This window comes from Mastigoproctus giganteus, chromosome 4 (genome assembly GCF_048544385.1).
Source record: "Mastigoproctus giganteus isolate SK-2022 chromosome 4, ASM4854438v1, whole genome shotgun sequence".
Lineage (NCBI taxonomy): Eukaryota > Metazoa > Arthropoda > Arachnida > Uropygi > Thelyphonidae > Mastigoproctus > Mastigoproctus giganteus.
In genome coordinates this window covers 99697505-99719175 of record NC_143578.1, presented here as the reverse complement: position 1 = coordinate 99719175, position 21671 = coordinate 99697505, and the positions used below count along the sequence as shown (strand labels likewise).

At 34.2% G+C, this 21671-nt stretch overlaps 1 protein-coding gene across 2 annotated transcripts in view; it reads right to left on the bottom strand.

Annotated features, from left to right (window-relative positions):
• Window positions 1-21671, bottom strand: part of LOC150086948 (traB domain-containing protein) — a 77338-nt gene that overhangs the window by 12426 nt on the left and 43241 nt on the right. For both annotated transcript variants that reach the window (XM_090372836.1, XM_090372837.1), the window contains exons 3-5: window positions 20213-20415; window positions 8975-9115; window positions 2825-2935 (exon numbers count right to left, since the gene is read on the bottom strand). In XM_090372836.1, coding sequence (XP_090228962.1) covers window positions 2825-2935; window positions 8975-9115; window positions 20213-20415 — 455 coding nt within the window. The remainder of the gene's footprint in view (window positions 1-2824; window positions 2936-8974; window positions 9116-20212; window positions 20416-21671) is intronic.

Sequence of the window (21671 nt, the reverse complement as noted above, 5' to 3'; positions counted from 1 at the left end):
TCTTTTTCTGATGATCTGGCTTTTAGAAAGATATCGTTTCACAATGTAATATTTTTTGCAATTTGTTTCGTATCTAAGTCAACATTAAATGGATAAGAAATATGTTGAATAATAGCTGAATCTAGTTTTAAAACCATCCAGAACTTTCTCAGTTTCAGAAACATATTTCTCACTTAAATTCAAAAACAGGACTTTTGGCAAATGATCAATTTTATTTTTTCCTTGCAATTCCTAATTCAGATCACACAACCACTCCATATCTTGTAGCTGCTGATAATCATCTCCCCTTTGATCAACAAAATTCGACTCGGCCACCTCACATCTGTGTGTAATATCAGATCTCATGCATTTTGAAAGCTATGTCCATGACACTTTTAGCACAATGCAATGAATCCATTAAGAAGCTCCATCTGTTCTTATTGATATGAACTTAAATAGTGGTAATAAAATTTTTGAATGCCTTGTATATCAAGACCTCTAGTTTCTTTTAATGAAACCATACCAACAAAAATGAGCAATTGAGCTGTATCATTGACGTCTGTAGATTCCAGTTGTAAAGAAAAGGGCATGCAATTGTTCGTTCACATTTTTACTCATTATTTCGAGATACTTGAAGAGCACTTTTAATTTCATTTTTGTTCTTAAAATTTTCAAAAAGTCAATGTTATTTCTAAAAAATGCATCTTTGATGAACTGACCATCAAAAAATGATTTGCATTTTTTTGAAAAAAGATGACTCACTTTAGATTGTAAATTAAGTGTTGTGAGAATAATCTGGATTTATTTTTTTTTCTAAGGTCACTAGTGGGTATAGCCACAGAAGCATTGCAAATTAAACATTTTTCTTTTATCATTAGAAAAAAGTATTCTAGTTCCCACTCTTGATGAATCAAATTAATATTAAGTAAGCTAAATAAGAATTTGAATGACAACAAGAGTAGTTATGGGATACATATTAATATAAATTGTATACAACAGTGATTCCTTACACAGAAACCCAGAGAATCTTACAATATGTTGTTTATATAAGTGCTTTTTTTTAATAACATTTAGATTTTGACTAATATATATTTAAAATTGGACTTGTTGGCCACACCTGGATTAGATTACTCAGTGAGTTTTTAAGCAGCTTAAAGACATGGACCAGTCTTCAAACCCATGACTGTTAAATACAATTAACATTTCTATTCATGATTTATTGTAAATTCCACTGACCTGGTGGTTGTGCCAGAGTATGAACATTAGGAGAAAGCATTTCCAACATAATGTGGCTTACAACTGGCAAAGATGCCCACACTAGATCTCAGCTACTTGCCATGTCTATATAAAGAGTGTAGACAAATGAATGTTGCACAACCACTGACAAATTTTTTTTTTTTTTTTAACCCCCACTTAAAATGCAGTTTTTTACAAGTTATATTGATTTTCTTCACTAATGATGCATATAATGTTATCTCCCTAAATTTAAAATGGAAAGAAAAAATATTTTTACATTTGGCCATTCTCATGGTAGCATAGCTAATATTGGTTTATCATATGATGGCGCCTCCATAGCCAGGCGGGAAGCAGCACGCGATTCGAGCCCATGACCACCGCATATCCCAGAGCAATATGGCCTTAGTTGCTAATGCTCCTAAAAAACCAACTAACTTATCATATGATAGTACAAGGTTTTTTTTTTTTTTACATTAGTGGATATATTTGCATAGGTTTTACCTATTAGACTAAAGTTCGTTTCAATGAAACTGAATTAACCACCACAATAACTATTCTTCTTTATTTGAAATATGTAAAGTCCCAAATAACTTTCGAGCAGAGCTACAATATTTTGATGGTTGTTGCCAAATTTCAGTTTTTTGGAAATTGCCCACTAATGTGATATACTCTTAAGATCCCTTTTCTATAATGATTTATTAATAAGAGTACTTAACTGTCACTTCATAACCTTTTAGGGAATTAAATCTCCAAACAGTAACTACTGTTCTTTTATTTATCCTATGCAATATCTGGAAGGGCAGAAATACTGCGTTTATATATTGGAGGTGACTTTCAATATGATTTTTGCAGCTCATATACAGTCTCTACTTCAAACACAGTATTTGTGCATATGTCTGTTTTAGTAGTCCTCCAGGTACCTCGATATTACAAGAATGTGAAATGGAACAATCTTCAGATCAGGACTGTTTCTTAATTTATAGGGTCTGATTAGATGTACATATCAATTAAAATAAATTATTATATTCATTGAAGTCAAGGATATGGGCAATGGATTTAAATAAGCTCTTTAATATTGGGTTTAAGATTTGTCAGTTAACTCGATTCCTCTCTTCTGTTAACATGCCATTTATCTGGCTCAACAGCTGCAGAAAGTTTCGGATATTTTACCATTATTAAATAAAGATGCTCTATGTATCTCCAAATGATCATGTGAAAGTTTTTTACCTCCTCCTTCTAATTGTTTGTAAAATACTGCAGATCTATGTGAGCTTGAATGATGGCAACATCTTTACCTTGGAGTCAGTTCTGTATTTCATTAAACTTTGAATACAAGTCTTTTTTTGAGTCTCCTACTTTATGAAGAAATGGGTCCGTGTCAAGATCTTTCGGACTGAATGTGGGGAAAATATGTACCAGTATAGCAACAGCTGTCAAGTACTCAAGAAATTCCACCTCTCTTCAAGATGACAGTGGTTTTGTGACTATTGTAAAATGACATGCAAGAGGTATTGAAATTTGTTGAGGGGAACAAGCTGGTTAATACATTCTTTAGATATTTCACTCATTATAATTGTAAAAAAATCATGATATTCATCTTTAAGCCTACCTCATTAAAAGCTCTACGAAACTCTCCACCTGGAGCCATACCTAGTTGCTTAGTAATGTGAGCAGACATGCTCAATAATAGCAAATACATTATTCCTTGAACAAAACCATTCTAGAAATTAAAAAAGAAAAAGCATTTGTAACTACAAATATATTACACACCACATGAGTTGTAAAATTATTCTGAAAGTCATAATTATTTATTTTGTTTTCTTAGGGGAAAACCATACATGTTGTAATCAATTAACACATTCAAACATGGGAGTTTTGCTGTGAAGTTTTACCAGCCAGAATAAGACAAGGACTTCATGCAAACCTAGAAACAAATGTCAATTCATCAGCTACTGTGGATTCCAAATGATAGTAGCTTAGCCATAGCCTGGTTGTAAAAAAGCAAGACAGATTTAAGACTATACAATAAAAAATTATATCAAACTACATTTGGAATAACCACCATGCCAGATAACATTAAGGGAAGGCTGAAGAAAGACAGCAAAAATTAATAAAATAGGTAGTGTGCAATATTTAAAGATTTTGCTTGTGAGACACCCTGTTACCTGCAATATGCAGGTAACAGTGGAGTGCAATCATATTGCACTTCATTGATTAATTCAATTTCTTTTTACACAATTACTGTCAAACAAGGGCATCTATACAATGAAAGACTTGAAAACATCAGCTCCAGAGCTTGCTTTCTGTCATTATTTTGGCTAGTGATTTAATAATTGCTGTATAGTTACCTACATGAAGAGGGAAAGATAAAGGTTATTATTTTTTTTTTGGCAAGTGCAGCATGTGGCTTTCATGAAACACCTACTAACAATAAAATATACAATACTCCTATAAAGATTAGTCAAGTGTTAAGTTTACATGTAAAAAAAAAAATCATATAGTGGAGATAAACTTATAAAACCACACCAGCTTTATATTCATTGACCCTCTACAATCTTAGAAATAAGAGAAAAACTGTCTGGCAAAAGAACCAGCTGTGACAAAATAGAATCCTCCACACAGTGCAAACATATCAGATAGCCACAGCTGCAAAATAAAATTTACATGAAAATTTAAAATATATATATAACAGGAATCTGCAGACAAAGAACCCCCAGTTCCACTAAATACAGTAATGCAAGTGTGCTCTACCTTTTAGAAGTCATGGGCCATGCAATAGACAAGCCTTATATACCACTTTTAGTCTTGAATTCAGAAGCAACACCTAAGGGAAAATCTATTGAGTTAAAAACACTTGCAGTGTTGTTCTATTCATTTTACTATAATATGATTCTTTTAATTTTTCAACTTGAAAATCTTGCCCTTGAGTTGTTTATGAATTCGACTCTATTTTGTGAATCTAGGGATCATTTAAAGTTTAAATGAACAAAATAACTGCATTTATAAGCAAATTTTATTACAATAAGAATGAAAGATTCAGTTAATGAGAAAACTGCCTCTTTTTTTTACTACTAACTCAATGTCAGGAACTATTTCTGCAGTGCTTCATTCTAGAAAACATCTGTTCACATAAGTACATGCTTCCAAAGAGGGAAAAGATTCTTGCCGTATACATTAACAAATTTTCCCTTTTCTACATATTGGGTAAAATTCTAGGAGAGACTTCATCACAGCAAAGGGAGGTTAGTTACCATTCACGGTCCTTTCTTGAGCATATTTTATAGACTGCAAATGAGTTAAATTCTGGTCTTGAAGTTGGCACTTAAGAGTTCTAATTTCATCTGAAAAAACAGAACATGCATCAGTTGGTCTTTTGACTAGAGCTTCAAATGATAAGAAAGGCAAATTCAGCCAACCACTTCAGATCATCAAACTCTGATACTGGATACCATCTTTTAACTCAAAAATCCTCGTGAGCAGTTTTAAATGGCTCAACCAACAGAGAAGTAGACAGCATCCCATTGTCTGTAAATGATTTGGAACACAAACTTTCCTGGTAAATCTGCTACTATCTATTACTTTTTTAAGTGCTACCGACTATAGCTGGGGCTCCATCCGTCACTAACCCTGAAAGATTTTTCAAGCTGAGGTGATATATAGCAAGAGTCATTTTCCAGAATGTCTGTTCCTTGCAAGGGACAAAGACATTAAGTTCTTCATCGATCCCACAAATAAAAATAGCCAACTGAGCTGTATCATTTAAATCTATGCTAGCAACTTTGTTTTCAATGCCAGTTCTTCCACTCTCCTAGTAACAGTCATTCAAGACAAGCTTTGTTTGGGCACACAATTTCAGCTGCTGCTACAAGGCACTCCATTAGAAAATGGTTTCAATTTTTTGAGCATTCTTAAAAACTGATTGTTATGGTTTAGCTTACCTGACCCCAGAAACTGACAAACTTGGTTGCACCTTCATGTCATAATGTCTTTTCAAATTGTATTCCTGACATATTTAAACAAACAGTTTCCACAAATGAGTTCATTGAAATTGCAACTACCTTTGCTGGTACCCACCATTTTGAATTTACTAGGACCTCTTACATAACAAAGGTTATTAAATTCACTTAGCTTTATTTTAACAACACGATACAAACTAAAGAAAAATTAATATTAAAAATATTAATAATCAAAAGTTTGCAAAAAGCGCATCGTGACATTCAATGACTAAAATCCACACAAGTATATACCTGTGTTTCTAGAAAGGTCCAAAGACTCAAGAATACTTCTCTGGTACACAAAAATGTAGCAGTGCCACCTGTGTGTGCTCGCTGAGCTTAACTGATAGGTGGCACAGAAGTTCCTACACTCCATTTTGCACTATTATATATTTTTTTAGAAACTTTTGTGTTCACAGGACATGGTTTGAACACCACTGCAGTAATGGATAATGTTGAAGAAACAGACATCTACCAGAAATTACCCATGTTGCATTAAGCTAGGACAATCTTCAGATGGAAGGCTATTTATGTGGGATCTACTAAGTTATGTGTCAACAACAATTGTTTCATACAATATTTAAATTCTATTCAGGGAAGAAACACTAGACATAAATGGTATAACTGTTGATAATCCCATTCAGATTACTGACAGATGTTTTGTGTTCACATGAGATGAAAAAGAAATTCTTGCACCTGGGGTGGATGGGATCTATAATTAATTATATTAAGAGATGAACAAAACTGCAGCCTTAGATTTGGGGGAGGGGTGAAACAAATAATTATGGCCCTGTTAGCTTGATTTCAAGAAAAATAATGGAATCAGTGGTTGAAGAAATGCAACAGCCATTGGATTTATTTGATAAGGGGTGATCTCATCTGACAGGATACTATGACACAGTAAAAAATGAACTTGATGCTGTACTTATTGCTAAAGTAACTTTGATGGGAAAAGACAGAGTAGTCATCAATGGATACTGGGCCCATTATTATTTTCAATATTTGATAAAGGTGTAACAGGTACCCAACTGAGGAACAAAAAAGACATGGAGATTTGCCAATGATACACAGGTGATTATAAGGCAATTAAAAGGTTAGGCCTCATTTTAAGAAGTATGTAGACCTGTCTAGTTCTTCCTTGAATTTATGCCCTCACAGGTGCCAGTCTCCAGAACTGAAGCCCTTCGTTTCCCTTCTCTGTACCTATTGAAGCCTGACCATTGTCTTTTATAATGGGATAATCACCTCCTTATTCCTGCATATCATTGCCATAAGCTGTCTTGGCAGCTTGACCATACAGTTACCCTGAGATCTTTTTCAATATCTGTCAAACTTCAATTGCTATTACTACTGTCATTAACCCTGGTATCCTTCATCAGATCACATTAACATTTGAAAAAATAATGATATTTCTTCCTTTATAAAATGCTTGTAAGACTGACTTGGCCATTTGTTTAAAATATGAGATACATTGCAGTATACAAAATAACAGTTTTCTGAGTTAAAATATAGCTAAAGCTATTTGCTGAAAGTAGTGCAATATCAGGGCAACTCATAACAAAAGCAAGTTTATTCTGCTGTGAGAATTTAAACCACTGCATTATCCACGCAGTTTAAATCCTTTCAAAAACAGACAAATATTTGTGCGACTATAGATATTAAAGAGTTTACTGTACTAATGCATCCTAGTCCAAAATTACTTGCTGTATTATTCCTTCCAATCTGTCAGACACTTAGTAGCTTAAAATCTCTCTCCCAACTCCACTAATCACTTGGAACTGTGAGGTAATTTTAACATTCACAACCCGAGATGGTGAGGCTTTTGCAATTACTAATGACCTCGGACAGATTGTTCATTTACCTACCAGAATAAAGGACAATCCTAACCGTACACGGTCAAAGTCAGTGGTCCTTTAGGCACCTCAGATTACAACGGAGCCTTTATCTCATGGCTATTCCCAACCTTGTTTAGCATTACAAGAATGCAAAATGGGATGACCTGTGAGATTTCTTTTCTTTGGTCAAATTAATGTTTCAAAACTTCTGATATCAACATTTGCTCAGACCGTGTCAGTGAAATTATTCTTGTAGGAATGGAATCCTTTATTCCACCTTTAAACCTTGGTTTTCCAATAAATGTGCTAAGGCTGTTCAAGAGAAGAATACTTCCATGGGCACTGTTCTTCTGAATTGGCTTCTATAATTCTCTCTTTCAAAACAGTCCAAACACATGCCGCTAACATCCATTTACTGTCCAACTTTTCATCTTCCTCATTTATTCATTAAACTGCCATTTTCTAGATCAACCTTCCTTCATACGTATTTCCTGAAAATTACAGTCAACATATATCTTCTCAACCTCCAACCCTTGCACGGTACTAAGTACTATAGGTTCTGATAACTCTCGTGTTTGGGGTTTTCACAGAAATGCATACCCTGCATTATGATTATTTTTAAATGTTAGTGTTTCTAAGACTTTTTTACAACACAACTGGAATTGTGCATTTCTATACTCACCTTTGATATATCTCGAACAAACACAAGTTAAAAATTATTGTGGCAGTTTCTAATGTAACGGCTACTGCCAACTCTCCAGATTAACAACAGAGATAGCTTTTTAGGTGTGGCAGCATTATATATAAAATGTTCCTATTGTATGTCCATTTGTACATAATAAATTTGACTCTTTTAGAAACATTTGTTCAGCCATCCCACATTACATTAAAATTAGACCAATAGAAATCCAGCAATTATTATTATTATTTTTTTTCCCCTACAAATTGTATTATAGATACCTGTTGGCAGGTGTGTATAAATCATGAAATTTAACAAACTGGCCATCAGGTGTACTAATCAATTCAAAAATGTTATACTCTGTATTAGGCACCACACTAATTTTTTTTTGAGCAGGAAATTAGATGAAAATAAGTGTCCATTGCTGGTTCTGGAACAATCCCATCCTCCTTTATTTCCTCATCTTATATTATCATTCCAAAGTACATCAGATTGATTAAGCTGAAATTCAATATCATTCTTTTGTTGGTGTAGGTGATAATGAAAATAATTAAATCTCAGCAACTGATGTTTGTTTAAATGAGGTTCTAGAACACTGCTCTAACAAAGTTCCCTTACATAACGGCCTTCCTTTGAGCTGTGTTGATAGTGAAAGAACAAAACTCTGTGGCAGTGGTAGCTTTGAAAAATACGAGCCTTTTTTTTTTTTTTTTAAATTCCTGTCAACACTGGGAATCTTCTAGCCATCCAACACTTGATAATGTTCCTCTTATAGGTGCCTTAAAATTGGAGTATTTGCTACTCCAGCAAAGATTAAAAAAGAAGACTAAACACTTGACCACAGACTGTCCTTTTCATCTGAGTAATTTGTGTGCTGAAAGAGTAGCTGCATGCCTTTCTACAAAAATGGATATTTGGTGAACATTTACTACTATCTAGAAATAAGATTTAAACAGTTTCAATTAATGCATACCATTGCACTCTAAACAAATTGAAAGTGCAAAACTGCCAACATGGTATTGCAATAATTTCTGCATATATATATCTTCCATGAGTTGCACACTGAATGCTTCACAATATTTTATTTTATTTGCCTACTTTCAATAATTTCACTTAGCAGTGCCTTTTTACTTAACTGCCAATTCCTATGGTTTTATGGCTATATAACTCTCCTATGAGCTAGTGGACCTGTTAGTACACATACAAGTAAATTGAAATGAAAACTGGAAACATTTTTTTTTTACACATACCTGTTTAATGGCAGTTTGAATTTTTTCAAAATTCAAATTTTTAGATTCTTCCAAAATTGTTTTTTCATCCAAACTTAAGATATTGACTCTGCTTTTACACAGTTCAACCATTACTATGTGGGGCTGTGTAGCCTGTATTGTCTAAGAAAATAATAATAATTAAACGTAAGATTTAAGTAAAAGTATAAACAAATTAAATGAAATTTTATCTAAAAAAAATAAGATACAATAAAAATTCAACAGTCCCGAAAACCCTATAATCTGCTATCACTCAAGTGAGCAAGTTATATTGTGCATTATCTTCTTTCTTTAACATATGAAAAGACAGAAGTCTCTACAGCCTGGGGATCATCTCATCAGGAGAACACGTTATATGGCAATCAGTTTATGAAGCTGTCAAAGGGAGATCTTGCTGTTGATCTTATGAGGGTTTTATGACACAAGGGCAATGAGTCCAAAATGTCATTATTTTAGACATTCAAAGAGTATTTATTATTTGGTTACATTAAATATACAACAAATTTACCTAAGTTTGCTTTATCAGCAATGATTGGAAGGAGATAGCAGAAAAGAGGATTCTCCCCTAAAAGAAGATGTTTTTACATAAGAAAAGTATGCCCAATATGCATTCTTATCAGTATAACATTTTCTCATCTGGTCATCCATAAACACAGATCTTTCTTTATTCTAAGGGAGTTCATTGCACACTTAATCTCTAAAGTTGTGCTCAAACAGAACAAAAAACATCTTGATCAAATTTTCTGTTTATATCCTGGGAAGTTCACAAGATAGAGAAAACGTAAGCACATTTTATACCATATTTAGTAGACACGACTACTAAATACTTAATCAATCTGTATATATCTGATAACTGTTTTTATTTTTAAAGCTGTGTAGTACATGAACTAACAGCCAAAGAGGTTCTTAGTATGTTTTATATGACAAACTTATTCTGTCATGTTTCTATGAAATTTCAAAATTTATTCTTGAGACTGGAAAATGATAATAAATAAAAAAAAAATTCCCAATCTTAAAACTAGTATCTGAAATGCAATCCTCTGATCTGTTTTCATTTGGTTAGCAATGATTGTGGACCAGTTTAGGCTTAATACTTGGCTACATATTTTTGCTGCAGCAATGTGATGAACAATATCTAGATGTCATAGCATACACTGTATAACTGAAAGAACATAAATCTGTTAACTGCATATCTTGTATGTAAAGTTTTTACAAGTAGTTCATTCAGAGCTTTTGTATATATATTTCACTGATATGAGATAAAGAGATCACCTGTATGCATAAAAATTTCCATTAAAGGCAGTATAACTTTTGTGATGGTCGTTCTAAGGGTAAATGGGATTACACTAAGTATTCAATCTTATGCAGGTTCTTTTAAAAATTCAATTGTATAAAGCCAGTAAGAGATCCAGGGAATTGGAGTTTACATGTTGTATCATGTTATACCATCCAGTCTCAGGTACATTTGTTATGGTTGTACTTAGTTATTCTTTTGTAAATTATATTAGCAAGGTATAGTAGTTGAGAAGTTCAGCTGTGCTTTAAATCTGGCTGTAGTCCCTGATACGCAACAAAATATCTGAGACTGTATGCTAGGATACTTGCCATTCAATATCTGAATTAATTTCCACACTAAACCAGGATTTGAGTTTCTAGTGAGTGGAGACACAAACACGTCTACACTCACTTGCAATCCAAGAATTTGGATATTTTCAGAATTCATTCCAGCACAATTGTTTTGTTTTTGCTGCTACACATTCTGCATTCCACCAAAAGTTATAAAACACCTTACTTATTTGAGGTGGTGTAGCTTTTGAAGCCAGCAACAACTGGTCACTGATATACATGACAGCATCATCTATGGTAAAGTCTGATTTATTCAAACTCAATTGTATCTGTAGGGAACATACTGATAAATCTATTTCAGAAATAATACCTGTAAACCCAGTGTTTAATAAATTAAAGTAATAAGCATTGATATTTCTAATAATAAGATGGTAAGGAGGTTGGAGCTGCATAGAAAGATTGTTTAGTTATAATCTAGATGGATGCTACTGCTTCTTAAGTTATTTGGTATATTTCTATTCACATTTCAACTTTCTTGGTGTAATTTAGTAAGGACTGGGGTGTTAGATGGATTTCTTGTAGACACAATGCATTATTTAGGTTCTGACTGCTCTTTTGAATTAGAGTTTTTGCACATATCGTTTGGAACTTTCTTCGGTATATCTATGATGAAACTAGCAAATTTTCTTTTTAACATCAGCACCATTTCACATAAGTTCTTGTGTTTCTTCTGAGGAAATCAATCAATTCAGGTTGGTGTAACTGCAGGCACAGAATTTTCCTTCTCTTTTTAGCACCTAGTGTTGTTTCTTGTAATGCTATTTCTGCTGATAAAAGCACTTTGCTCTAGTCAATTGTTTTATTTGGAGGTACAGCTACCTCCATTTGCAAAGCTACAGTTTGATGTTGTTTCAATCATAGGAACATGAAAGCTTAATTGTAAGCAGCTGGTTTCTACCTCTGTATAGGATAGAATGCAATTAGTATTAGAAAAGGCACATTAAGCAAGCTTATATAGCATTAGCCAAAAACACCCTTCTTATTTCACTCACTCCAAATGTTTGTCTAGTTCTGCCCTGAATATATTTAAGCTATCAACTTCTACAATCACAGATGCAAGTTTGTTCCAGCAATCAACCACACATCTAACCTACAACTATCTTTCCTCTCAGGCAATTATTCTGAGCAAGAGAAAGAATCTCATCAGCATTGAGCATGCTCAAACCATTCAAGGCTTTATATGCCTCCAGACCTGCATACATTACTCAAGGTGTGGCCTGACCATTGCCTTATACAAAGGGATAATCATCTCCTTATTACTGTATATCACTGACAAGACACCATGAGCTACTCTTGCAGACTGCCTGCACAATTACCCCAGGTCCTTTTCATTCTCTACTACTGTCAGTGTAATACAACACAGTTGATACATTACTCTGGGGTTACTGCTTCCCATATGCAGTACTTTACATTTGTCAATGTTAAACTTCAGTTGCCACTTCTCAGCCCATCTGCTCAACTTTTCTAGATCCTGTTGCAACAGCATACAGTCATTAACAACCCTTTAACCAGTGCCTCCAATTACTTGTCGCTCTTTAATCTTCCTTTGTGAACTGGGGTCACATTTCCATTCCATGGGTACCCCCCCCTGAGTCCAAGGAAGCTTTCATAATTATGGCTAAGGGTTTGATTGCTGCCTTCTTTAACATAACTGGATAGATCCCATCCACCCCACATGCCTTTCTTATGTTTATCTTCAACAATTTCTCTCAGTTATTACAAAATCATCTAACTCACTGCCACAGTTTAATTCCCCTCTCTGAATAACTCTTCACGTGTGAATGTAGATGCAAAATACTCATTTAGTTTATTAGCTACCTGAGCAGGATCATAAACAGGTGGACCAATCTGATTCATTCCGTTCCTTCTAGAGTTTACATAAATAAAGAACTCTTTGCTGTTTTTCTTTACATCCTCTGCCAAAGATTTCTCACAATCTGCCTTTACCTGCCTAACTTCCTTTGTGACTTGGTTACAAACCAGCTTATATCTATCATAGACCTCCGTGTCACCTGTTAATTTATGTATCCCATGCATTTTTCTTCTCTGCCACATGTCTCATTAGTTCATTTAGGCCTAAACCTTGAACAATATTTCTTGGTTGGTATGAAAAGTCAAGTAGTAACTTCCAAGATTAATTCTTTGAATTTGCCATTGGTCCCACCGTAATAACCTTTACGAAAGCAAAAACCCTTCCCTGATGGTAGTTACCTCTTTGAGTAAATCCTACTTCGGCATACTGTCATCACTGCCACTTCATGGTTCCTTTATCTGCAAATTCTCAATGCATGAAGAATCACTAATGATAATCAGATCAAGAGTATTACTCCCTCTAGTTGCCTCCCAAACATGCTGCTGTAGAAAACAATCATCCAATAAATCCACAAGTCTTGCTAGTGTGTGAGCGACCAACCCACAAATTCCAGTCAATATCTGGGAAATTAAAATTCCCCATTATAAGACACTCTGATTTACTGGCCCACTCTTTCTCTGTACAGTTGTTTATTATGCTCATCGGAGTCATTAGGCCTATAACACACTCCTACTCTCAATTTTGCTTTCCTAGTGTTTATATCACACTGCACTGTACTTCCTTGGATTTTGTATTTTTTAACTAATAGCATAACCCCAAATTCCATTTCTGTGTGACACTAAGTCTCTGATATCCCAACAATATCTGCCTTTGATGTTTTGACCAACACCTCAAATTTACCAAACTCCTAGCATTGGTGTACACACAACTATACATGCACCTGTTCCTATTCTCAGCTACCTTAACACAGCCCATGTGTTTACTTGTTCCACAATGACTCCCAGCAGTCTCTGAAATCCCCTGCAGGCTATTGCTCATCCCAATAGAAATTTTGTTTTCTCAATATCTACATTTCACCTGTTTTGGAAAAAAGCAGGAAAATTTCCAGTAGTTTGCTTGACTATGTTCTTTTGATCCACAGTACAGGCAGTTGGTCTCCTAAACATGTTGGATTTTGTATATATATGAATGAATTCCGCAATTTAAATATCCTGTTTTCACTGACTGAGGTAGAAAAGTGGTATTAAATGTAACAATTATAGATAGTTTTGATGTTTCTAATAAAAGATCACCAGACCGTACCCACACGATCATTTTTGATAAACTGAGCAAGGCTCCTATAGTCTTTTGAACTAAACAGGGAGATAATTTTCTCCAGACTCAGTCATTAATGAATGCATCACCAAAACTAAAAGGTTAAGAGGAGCTTATTTTCATTCTTGAAACATATTAGAATGCATGTATGTGTCATTTAAAGCCAACCTAATCCTTTTCTTTCTGAGTTGTATTTCTTCACTCAGAAACAATGCCAATCTCAGTTGTAGGCTAGTAAATAGAAACTTCCTTATTCTTAGAAAAAGCAAAACTTTCTTCACTAGTACATCACCAGCCAAGAAATAGTCTAACCAATATCAGGTAGTCACAAAGGAACCGGATACAAAAAATAATTCTGACAACATATACTAAGATTTCATCATTTTGACACTGTTACGCATGAACAACTACTGTACAAATTGGAGAAACGTGGCTAATTTAGGGGCAAGCTACTGCTATGATTAAAGGATGGGGCCATCAAATTCGAAGTGGGAACTAATTGATTTTGTAATAACTGAGATGAAAGTTGAAAAGAATTTTTTTGAAGCTGAGAGACCAACAGAATCTATCCAATTATATTAAAATAGCCAGAAAAAGAGGTGACCATCTTTGGATTTAGAGATGCAAAAATGTCTCTCCTATTCTTGAGGGGAGGGGATCAAGGGTGACAGATACAGAAGTCAAGCTTGACTTCTGTCAGTGGTTAAAGAAATGCAGTCATATGGAAATCACAATACAGATATGTTAAGGGGAAGAATTTATATGATAAACTATTGTGACACTGCCCCAAAAAATATTTAACATCATATATACATTGATTTTAAGCAGTGTGGCATTAGGGGGCAATTACTGCTATATATAATAGATGGAGCAGAGTGGTTATTAATGATACTGCAACAAGAGAAACTAGGAAAATCAGCTCAGAAGTAGCAAATGAGGTTTAATGTTGATAAATGCAAAATATTACATTTGGAATGGCAGTAATCCCAGAATAACATGCCATCTAGGTGCTACCACACTCAAGGTAGTGGAGAACAAAAAAGACTTGGGGATAATTGTGCAGTCTGACATGAAGTTCTGCTGGTGATATACAAGAATTTTGCCAGTAGAAACAAGGAAATGATTATGCTATTGTATAAGGTAATGGTTACTCTGCATACAATTCTGGAAACCTCAATTTAGAAAGGATGTGGATCTGTTGGAACAGGTGCAGAGAAGAGCAACATAACGACTCCAGTTCTGCAACGTGAAGTGTTTAAGTCTTTAAATAGGTTGAATAAGCTAAATGCTGATGGCAGCCTTACTCGGAATAAACATTCAAAACCTGTTGTTGTGGAAATGGACAGTCAGAATAAATTTAAAGAGGGATTAGACAAATTATTAGAAGTGATAAACAAATGGCATGTGTATTTTTTTTTTTTTTGGCTGATTGTTGTATAAGTTTGATTCCTTGCATAATATTTTGCTAAAGTTCTCTTGATATTTTAAGGAGTCCTTATGTGCTGTAATGTAATAACTAGATTGTATGTATAGCTTAGCTGGTGGAGGGTTTTATCACATACATAGTGGTTATAGGATTCTAATACTTTACAGGGATTATGGGTTTTAAAATTAAGTTATGGGCTGTAGAAAAATTTTTAAGAAAGGAAAGTGCACCTTCCATGGTTGCCTAATTAAATTAAATTAAGAGAAAAAAAGGAAATAAATAAGCTAATAATCGCGCACGAGCGACTTTCGAGTTTCTTCGTCTTCAGTTAGCTATAGTGGAGGGGGGGGGGGGAAAGAGAGCGCGCTTGTCTTATATACGGGTTGGGTTCCCGAAATGCATTTCAGTGCACGTGGAAACTTGATACATGCTAAATTCCAAATGGGGGAGAAATTGGTGGGAATCTTTTTGTTTAACACGTTGAGTGATGTATGGCGCTTAAATCATTCAATAACGAGGGCTTCATTTTCAAGGATTTTGTAGCTAGAATTTAATTTAATTACTGTGATGGCTGAATCGATGAGTGGGTTGTGATTTTGAGATTGGACGTGTTGTGTTAGTTCTGTACTTGCTGAGTTAGTTTTGAAGCTATTAAAGTGGTAGTATGCACGCGTGTTCGCGATTTTTGATGTCCCGAATTTTGCTGTTGTACTACCTATGTAACATGCTTGGCAATCTGATTGGCATCTGATCAAATATATAATGTTGTTGTAATCTTGTGTCTCGTACTCATGTGTTGTCTTGTATGAATTGAATTTGGAACTTAATTTGTTATACGATGTGAATATTAATTTTATATCTGTACTTTTAAAAATCTGTTGAACTTCTAGCGTATTGTTGATGATATGGGAGCGCGATAAGGGGTTTTTGTGTCTTATTCTTGTTCACGTGGTTAATAATTTTGTTTGGGTTATTAGTGTTATTATGAACTTTGGTGATGGTTTCTTTTATTAGTTGTGGTGGGTATTTTCTGTCGATGAATTTTTTGGTGAGGTATTGTAATTCTATAGATAGGTCTGTTTGTGTGTGGCTATATTTTACAGCGTTGTATATAACTGCTTTTTTGATGTATAGAGGGTGGTGTGAGTGGTAATGTAAGAATTTACCTGTATGTGTGTTTTTTCTGTATATTTTGGTGCCTCAAGATGTGTTTATTTTGTATACAGTGAGGTTTAGAAAATTAATTTTATTATCGTTTTCTACTTCGAGGGTGAATTTGAGTCTTTCATGTGTTGTGTTAAACAAAAAGATTCCCGCCAATTTCTCCCCCATTTGGAATTTAGCACGTATCAAGTTTCCACGTGCACTGAAATGCATTTCGGGAACCCAACCCGTATATAAGACAAGCGCGCTGTCTTTCCCCCCCCTCCACTATAGCTAACTGAAGACGAGGAAACTCGAAAGTCGCTCGTGCGTGATTATTAGCTTATATATTTCCTTTTTTTCTCTTAATTTAATTTAATTAGGCAACCATGGAGGTGCACTTTCCTTTCTTAAAAATTTTTCTACAGCCCATAACTTAATTTTAAAACCCATAATCCCTGTAAAGTATTAGAATCCTATAACCACTATGTATGTGATAAAACCCTCCACCAGCTAAGCGGATTACTATGAGGTGAGTGCTGAAAATTAAGCTAAGCTATACATACGATCTAGTTGCTAAAGTTCTTAATTGTGAAGGATTTAAGGCAAGTAGTATAAGCTAGGATATTTCTAAAAAAAAAGATGCGATACTGTTTTTCAAAACGTTTGTAGAAAGATTAGGGGCAAGATATACTGCAAAAATCTATATGAAATTCTAAGAGATTAAAGTCCTAACAATGTAATCATTGATTACATTTGTTTCAATCTATAGGAACCATTTTCCTAATAAAATAATAACTTTGAAGAGCGAGTCTTATCATGGCAATCAGTATAGTAAAGAATGTTGAACCCACCTTAGGTAGCAACACGAATGAAACAGAGAAATAATCTCCCTGGTTATCAGAAAATCCTTCAAGCCATGATGATTTTCTAATGTAAAAACCCTCCCTATGAAATGGGTTGGATGAAGAACTGAATTTTTTTTTTTTCTCAAATGGCTGCTGAAGTTGGATTACATCTTGATAGATAAAAAAAACTCTATTGAAACTCACAATCTTATTGCTATTTGAATTTTATCAGCTGCATTTTATACGCAATCTTATTACCCACAAACACCTCATTAAGGTTTCAACTATGGGACAAGGGAATTTTATGAAAAAATATCACAAGCAAGGCATACAGTTCAAAAAAGCAGTGGTAACAACTTTTTTAAAATTTCTATTTGGAGCTGCAAATATTTCATATTTGTTAATAAAAAAAAAAATTAGATATTTTCTATACATCACGTGCACACACAGTTCTAAAAATAGATACTATTATTTGCTTCCATTTTCAAATATATTTAAATTTGGCAGGTCATGAAGAATACAAAATTTGAATATTATGCATGTTGTTAACTATTTATCCCAAGCAAATATTGCCTTCCATTATTTCATGTTTATTATTTAGAGAACTTGTGAGAGAATAAAAGCAACTAATCTTCAACTAGAAACAAACATAATTCCAGGTTTCATACTCAGGTACCAACACAAGCTAAAGACAGTAGGGTAATTGTTGTTGTTTTTTTTCAGAATAATTGTACATGACAATTTCTGCACATTCACTCTGGGAAAACAAAAAAATGTATCTATAATTAGGACTGCAGGATTAAATACCCAGTAAGATGTATCATAAGAAAACAATACACAAAAGTCAATGTGAAACTATACTCTAGTTTCAAAACTCTGGGGACACATAACACTTAGGATTCACACCCTTATTGAAAAGGATAGGAATCTTCCTCAAAACAATTTTTATTAGATTATGAGAATAGCATACTGCTACTGAAAACAAAATCATAAAATTGTTTCAAATAACAAAGTGAGGAGATTATATTGGATGACTGTGTTCTACAGCAGAATATTAGAGGCAACAAGAGAGTAATACCCTTGATCTGATTATTCATGCATTAAGAATCTGCAGATAAAAGAACCATTAAGTAGCAGCAATCACTGTGTATTGATGTGAGACAGACTTAAAGATGTCACTACAGCAGAACCACCTGATGATGCTGTTACCATCAGCAAATTCTAAATGGGAAGCATTCAAGGAATTAATCATACACGCTACTAGGCTTTTCATATCAACTAAGCAATACTGTTTAAGGTTTAGGCCTAAATGATTGCCAGAGAAGAAAAATACATGGGGTAGATATACACTAGTCTGCAATTAAGTTGCAAAGATAAACAACAACTTCTTTACTTATATAAACATTAGAAAGAAGGAGATGAATCATATTGATTATATTGCTAACAAACTGAATGAGTATTTTGCATTTAAATTCACACATGAAGAATTCTTTAGGGAAGCCGATGCCAGCAGTTTATCAAACTAACAGGGAGCTAAATGATTTTGTTATAACTGAGAGGGAAGATAAATTGTTGAAGTTAAACATAAGGAAGGCACCTGGGATCTATCCAGTTTTATTAAGAGAGGCAGGGCATCAAAGGGTGACACAAGTAATTACAGATCTGTTAGCTAATTTCTCTTCCAGGGAAAATAATGGAGTTACTGGTTAAAGAAGATATGCAGAGTCATCTAGACAGGAGTACAGTTATACTTCAAACATAAACAACATCAGCTTGTGAAAGGGAAATCTTGTCTGGATACTATGATGGATTCAAAAAATGATTTCAGGAAAGCCTTTGATCCTGTTGCACATAAAAGAATATACAAATTGAAGCAGTATGGCATTAAGGGCAAGTTACTGCTATGTATAAAGGGATGGGAGAAGCCAGAGTGGTAATCGATGGACTAAGTGGTGTTTCCTATATTTAGTAATGATACTGATGAAGGCATTTCAAGCTTGATACAAAGGTTGGCAGGGTGGTTAATGACAGTATTCTACTGCAACAGGATCTAGAAAAGTTGGCCCAAAAATTGACAAATGCAATGTACTGCATATGGGTAACCACATGGTAGTGGAAAAGAAAAACAGCTGGGGGTATTTGTGCAGTCCGATACAAAGTTCTCTGAGCAGATATTCTGCCAGGACAGCTCATTGGGTTTTGCTAATGATGCCACATCTTGAGTACTGCATACAGGTCTCATTTTAGGAAGGATGTAGAGCTCTTGGAATGAGTACATTAAGGGAAATGAGATTGATGAGGAAAACAAAGAGGTCCTCTTACCAAGAAAAGCTTCAGTTCTCCAAACTGCGGTATCTGGAGACTAGGCACCTGAGAGATGATCTGATTGAGGTGTTAATGGCTTAAGCAAGCTCAATGCTGATGGGATTTTTCCTCTTGCTAAAACTATGCACATGGGAAGGTATAAATTCACCCTGAGGAAAGATGATTTCTCAGTTTGAATTTAGCCAGCAGTTGGTTGATTGCTGAAACAAACTTCCATCTGTTGTTGTGGAAGTTTTTTTTGGCTGATGCTGCATCATTTGCCACTACTAATATTAAATGTTCCAGGTGATATTGCTAAAATTCTCATTTCTGTTTCAGGCTAAGTGAAGTAGTTTCATTCAATAATTTGTAGCTGCTGATTGCAATATTGAAATTAATTGGTTATGTTTAATTGATGTAGAGAGTTTTGCAGGCAGAAGAAGGAATTAATGTGCTGACACGCTTGGAAGGCAGTAGATGTACTGCCTAAATTCATATTGGGAATCAATGAACAAAATGCATCCAATTATTCTTCTCACTGAATATATTAAATAAAGTGATTGTTTATATTTTTGCAGTTTTCATTTACAATAACTTATTTTTACTAGATAGGAAGTAAAATTTAACAAAATAAGCCAAAGATTTTTCAACTTTGAAGGGAGAATAAAAATATATTGTTTTGTTTATAGTATTTTATCATATTTTGAATGAAATAAATCAGTAGATAAAATGCAAATCTTTCAGACCTTGGCAACATCCTCCTGACTTTGAAGACTAAAGTGAGCTGTTCCTACAAGATAAACTGTACTTCCATCTTGTGTCTTTAATACAGTTACTGTATTGGGAAGGTTGGCAGGTTCCAGCCAGTTTACTGTACAAGGATACTCATCATCTAAATCTAAATTGTCTTCCAAGTCTGACTCAGTCCCACTAGTACCATGTTCATTATCTAGAAATAAAAACAAATTAAATATGTACTTTTCACCCACAATAAACTTTTAAACTACTTATTACAACAACTCTGTGCCTGACCTTTAGCCAGATCATTCATCATATATAGTTACAATGATATTGTGCTATCATCTGGATCCACTTTAAAATACACCCAACCTTGTTCAGTGTTGTCATTATATGTATTGAAGATTTTCTACTTACCCTACCTCATAAATAATGGCAACCAGTTTGATGAAGGCTGATTACATCTCTTGTAAAAGGGATAATTGTATTTCATAAGCAATTAAGGAAATGCTCATTTATAAATTTAAGTGGTTACATAGATAGGGTAAGATGAATCACTTATCTGTCATCCACCTTGGAGTTTGACTTCATTTAAGAAATGCCTGCCCTCACAACAGTAAAGTATGTGTCTAAAATCCTTCCTGGTAATAATTCTCAGTCTTATTACTATATAATATCGGTGTAAATGCACCATAGTTTACCCATAAATTTAACTACATGCATTGTTTAATTTTATCTGATATTGCACTAATTTAAATAAATAACACTTCTCTAGTAGAGGAGACTACTGTTATTTGTTTTCAGTGGGCACCACTACCCAGATGCATTTCGAAACTTCCCTGCCCACTGAGAATAAATAACAGTAGCCTCCTCTACTAGAGAAGTGTTATTTATTTAAATTAGTGCAATATCAGATAAAATTAAACAATGCATGTAGTTAAATTTATGGGTAAACTATGGTGCATTTACACCGATATTATACCTTGCACATTTAATCTTTAAATACAAAAATCAGTCTTATTATGTAAAATTCCTAAAAAGGTCAATGACTGTGAAAAGTGCACACAAATTATGCACGTATTAAAGTTCACTCTGAGTTCCAAGTAACATAGAAAACTAATGAGACAATGAATTTAATCTATGACACGGGTTCTGCAGGTTACTGATTAGTTTGGCCACTGGATCTTTGTTTTCCCTGCCCAGAACAGAGAATGTGTGGCATAGTCACCAGAGCTGCCTCTAAACAACCCCTGCGCCAAAGCTCTAGGACAGTGGTTTTAAACCTTTTTTTTTAATAACGGCACCCCTAAGTAATTTATTTTGTTTTGCGGAATCCCTACTCCATTTTCTCTGTGTGTATATATATATGTTATACGATATTTATTACAATAATATAATTATACAAATTATATATATAGAGTATATAATAATTTTATTCTTTATATAGAGGTACTAAGTAAACCAATT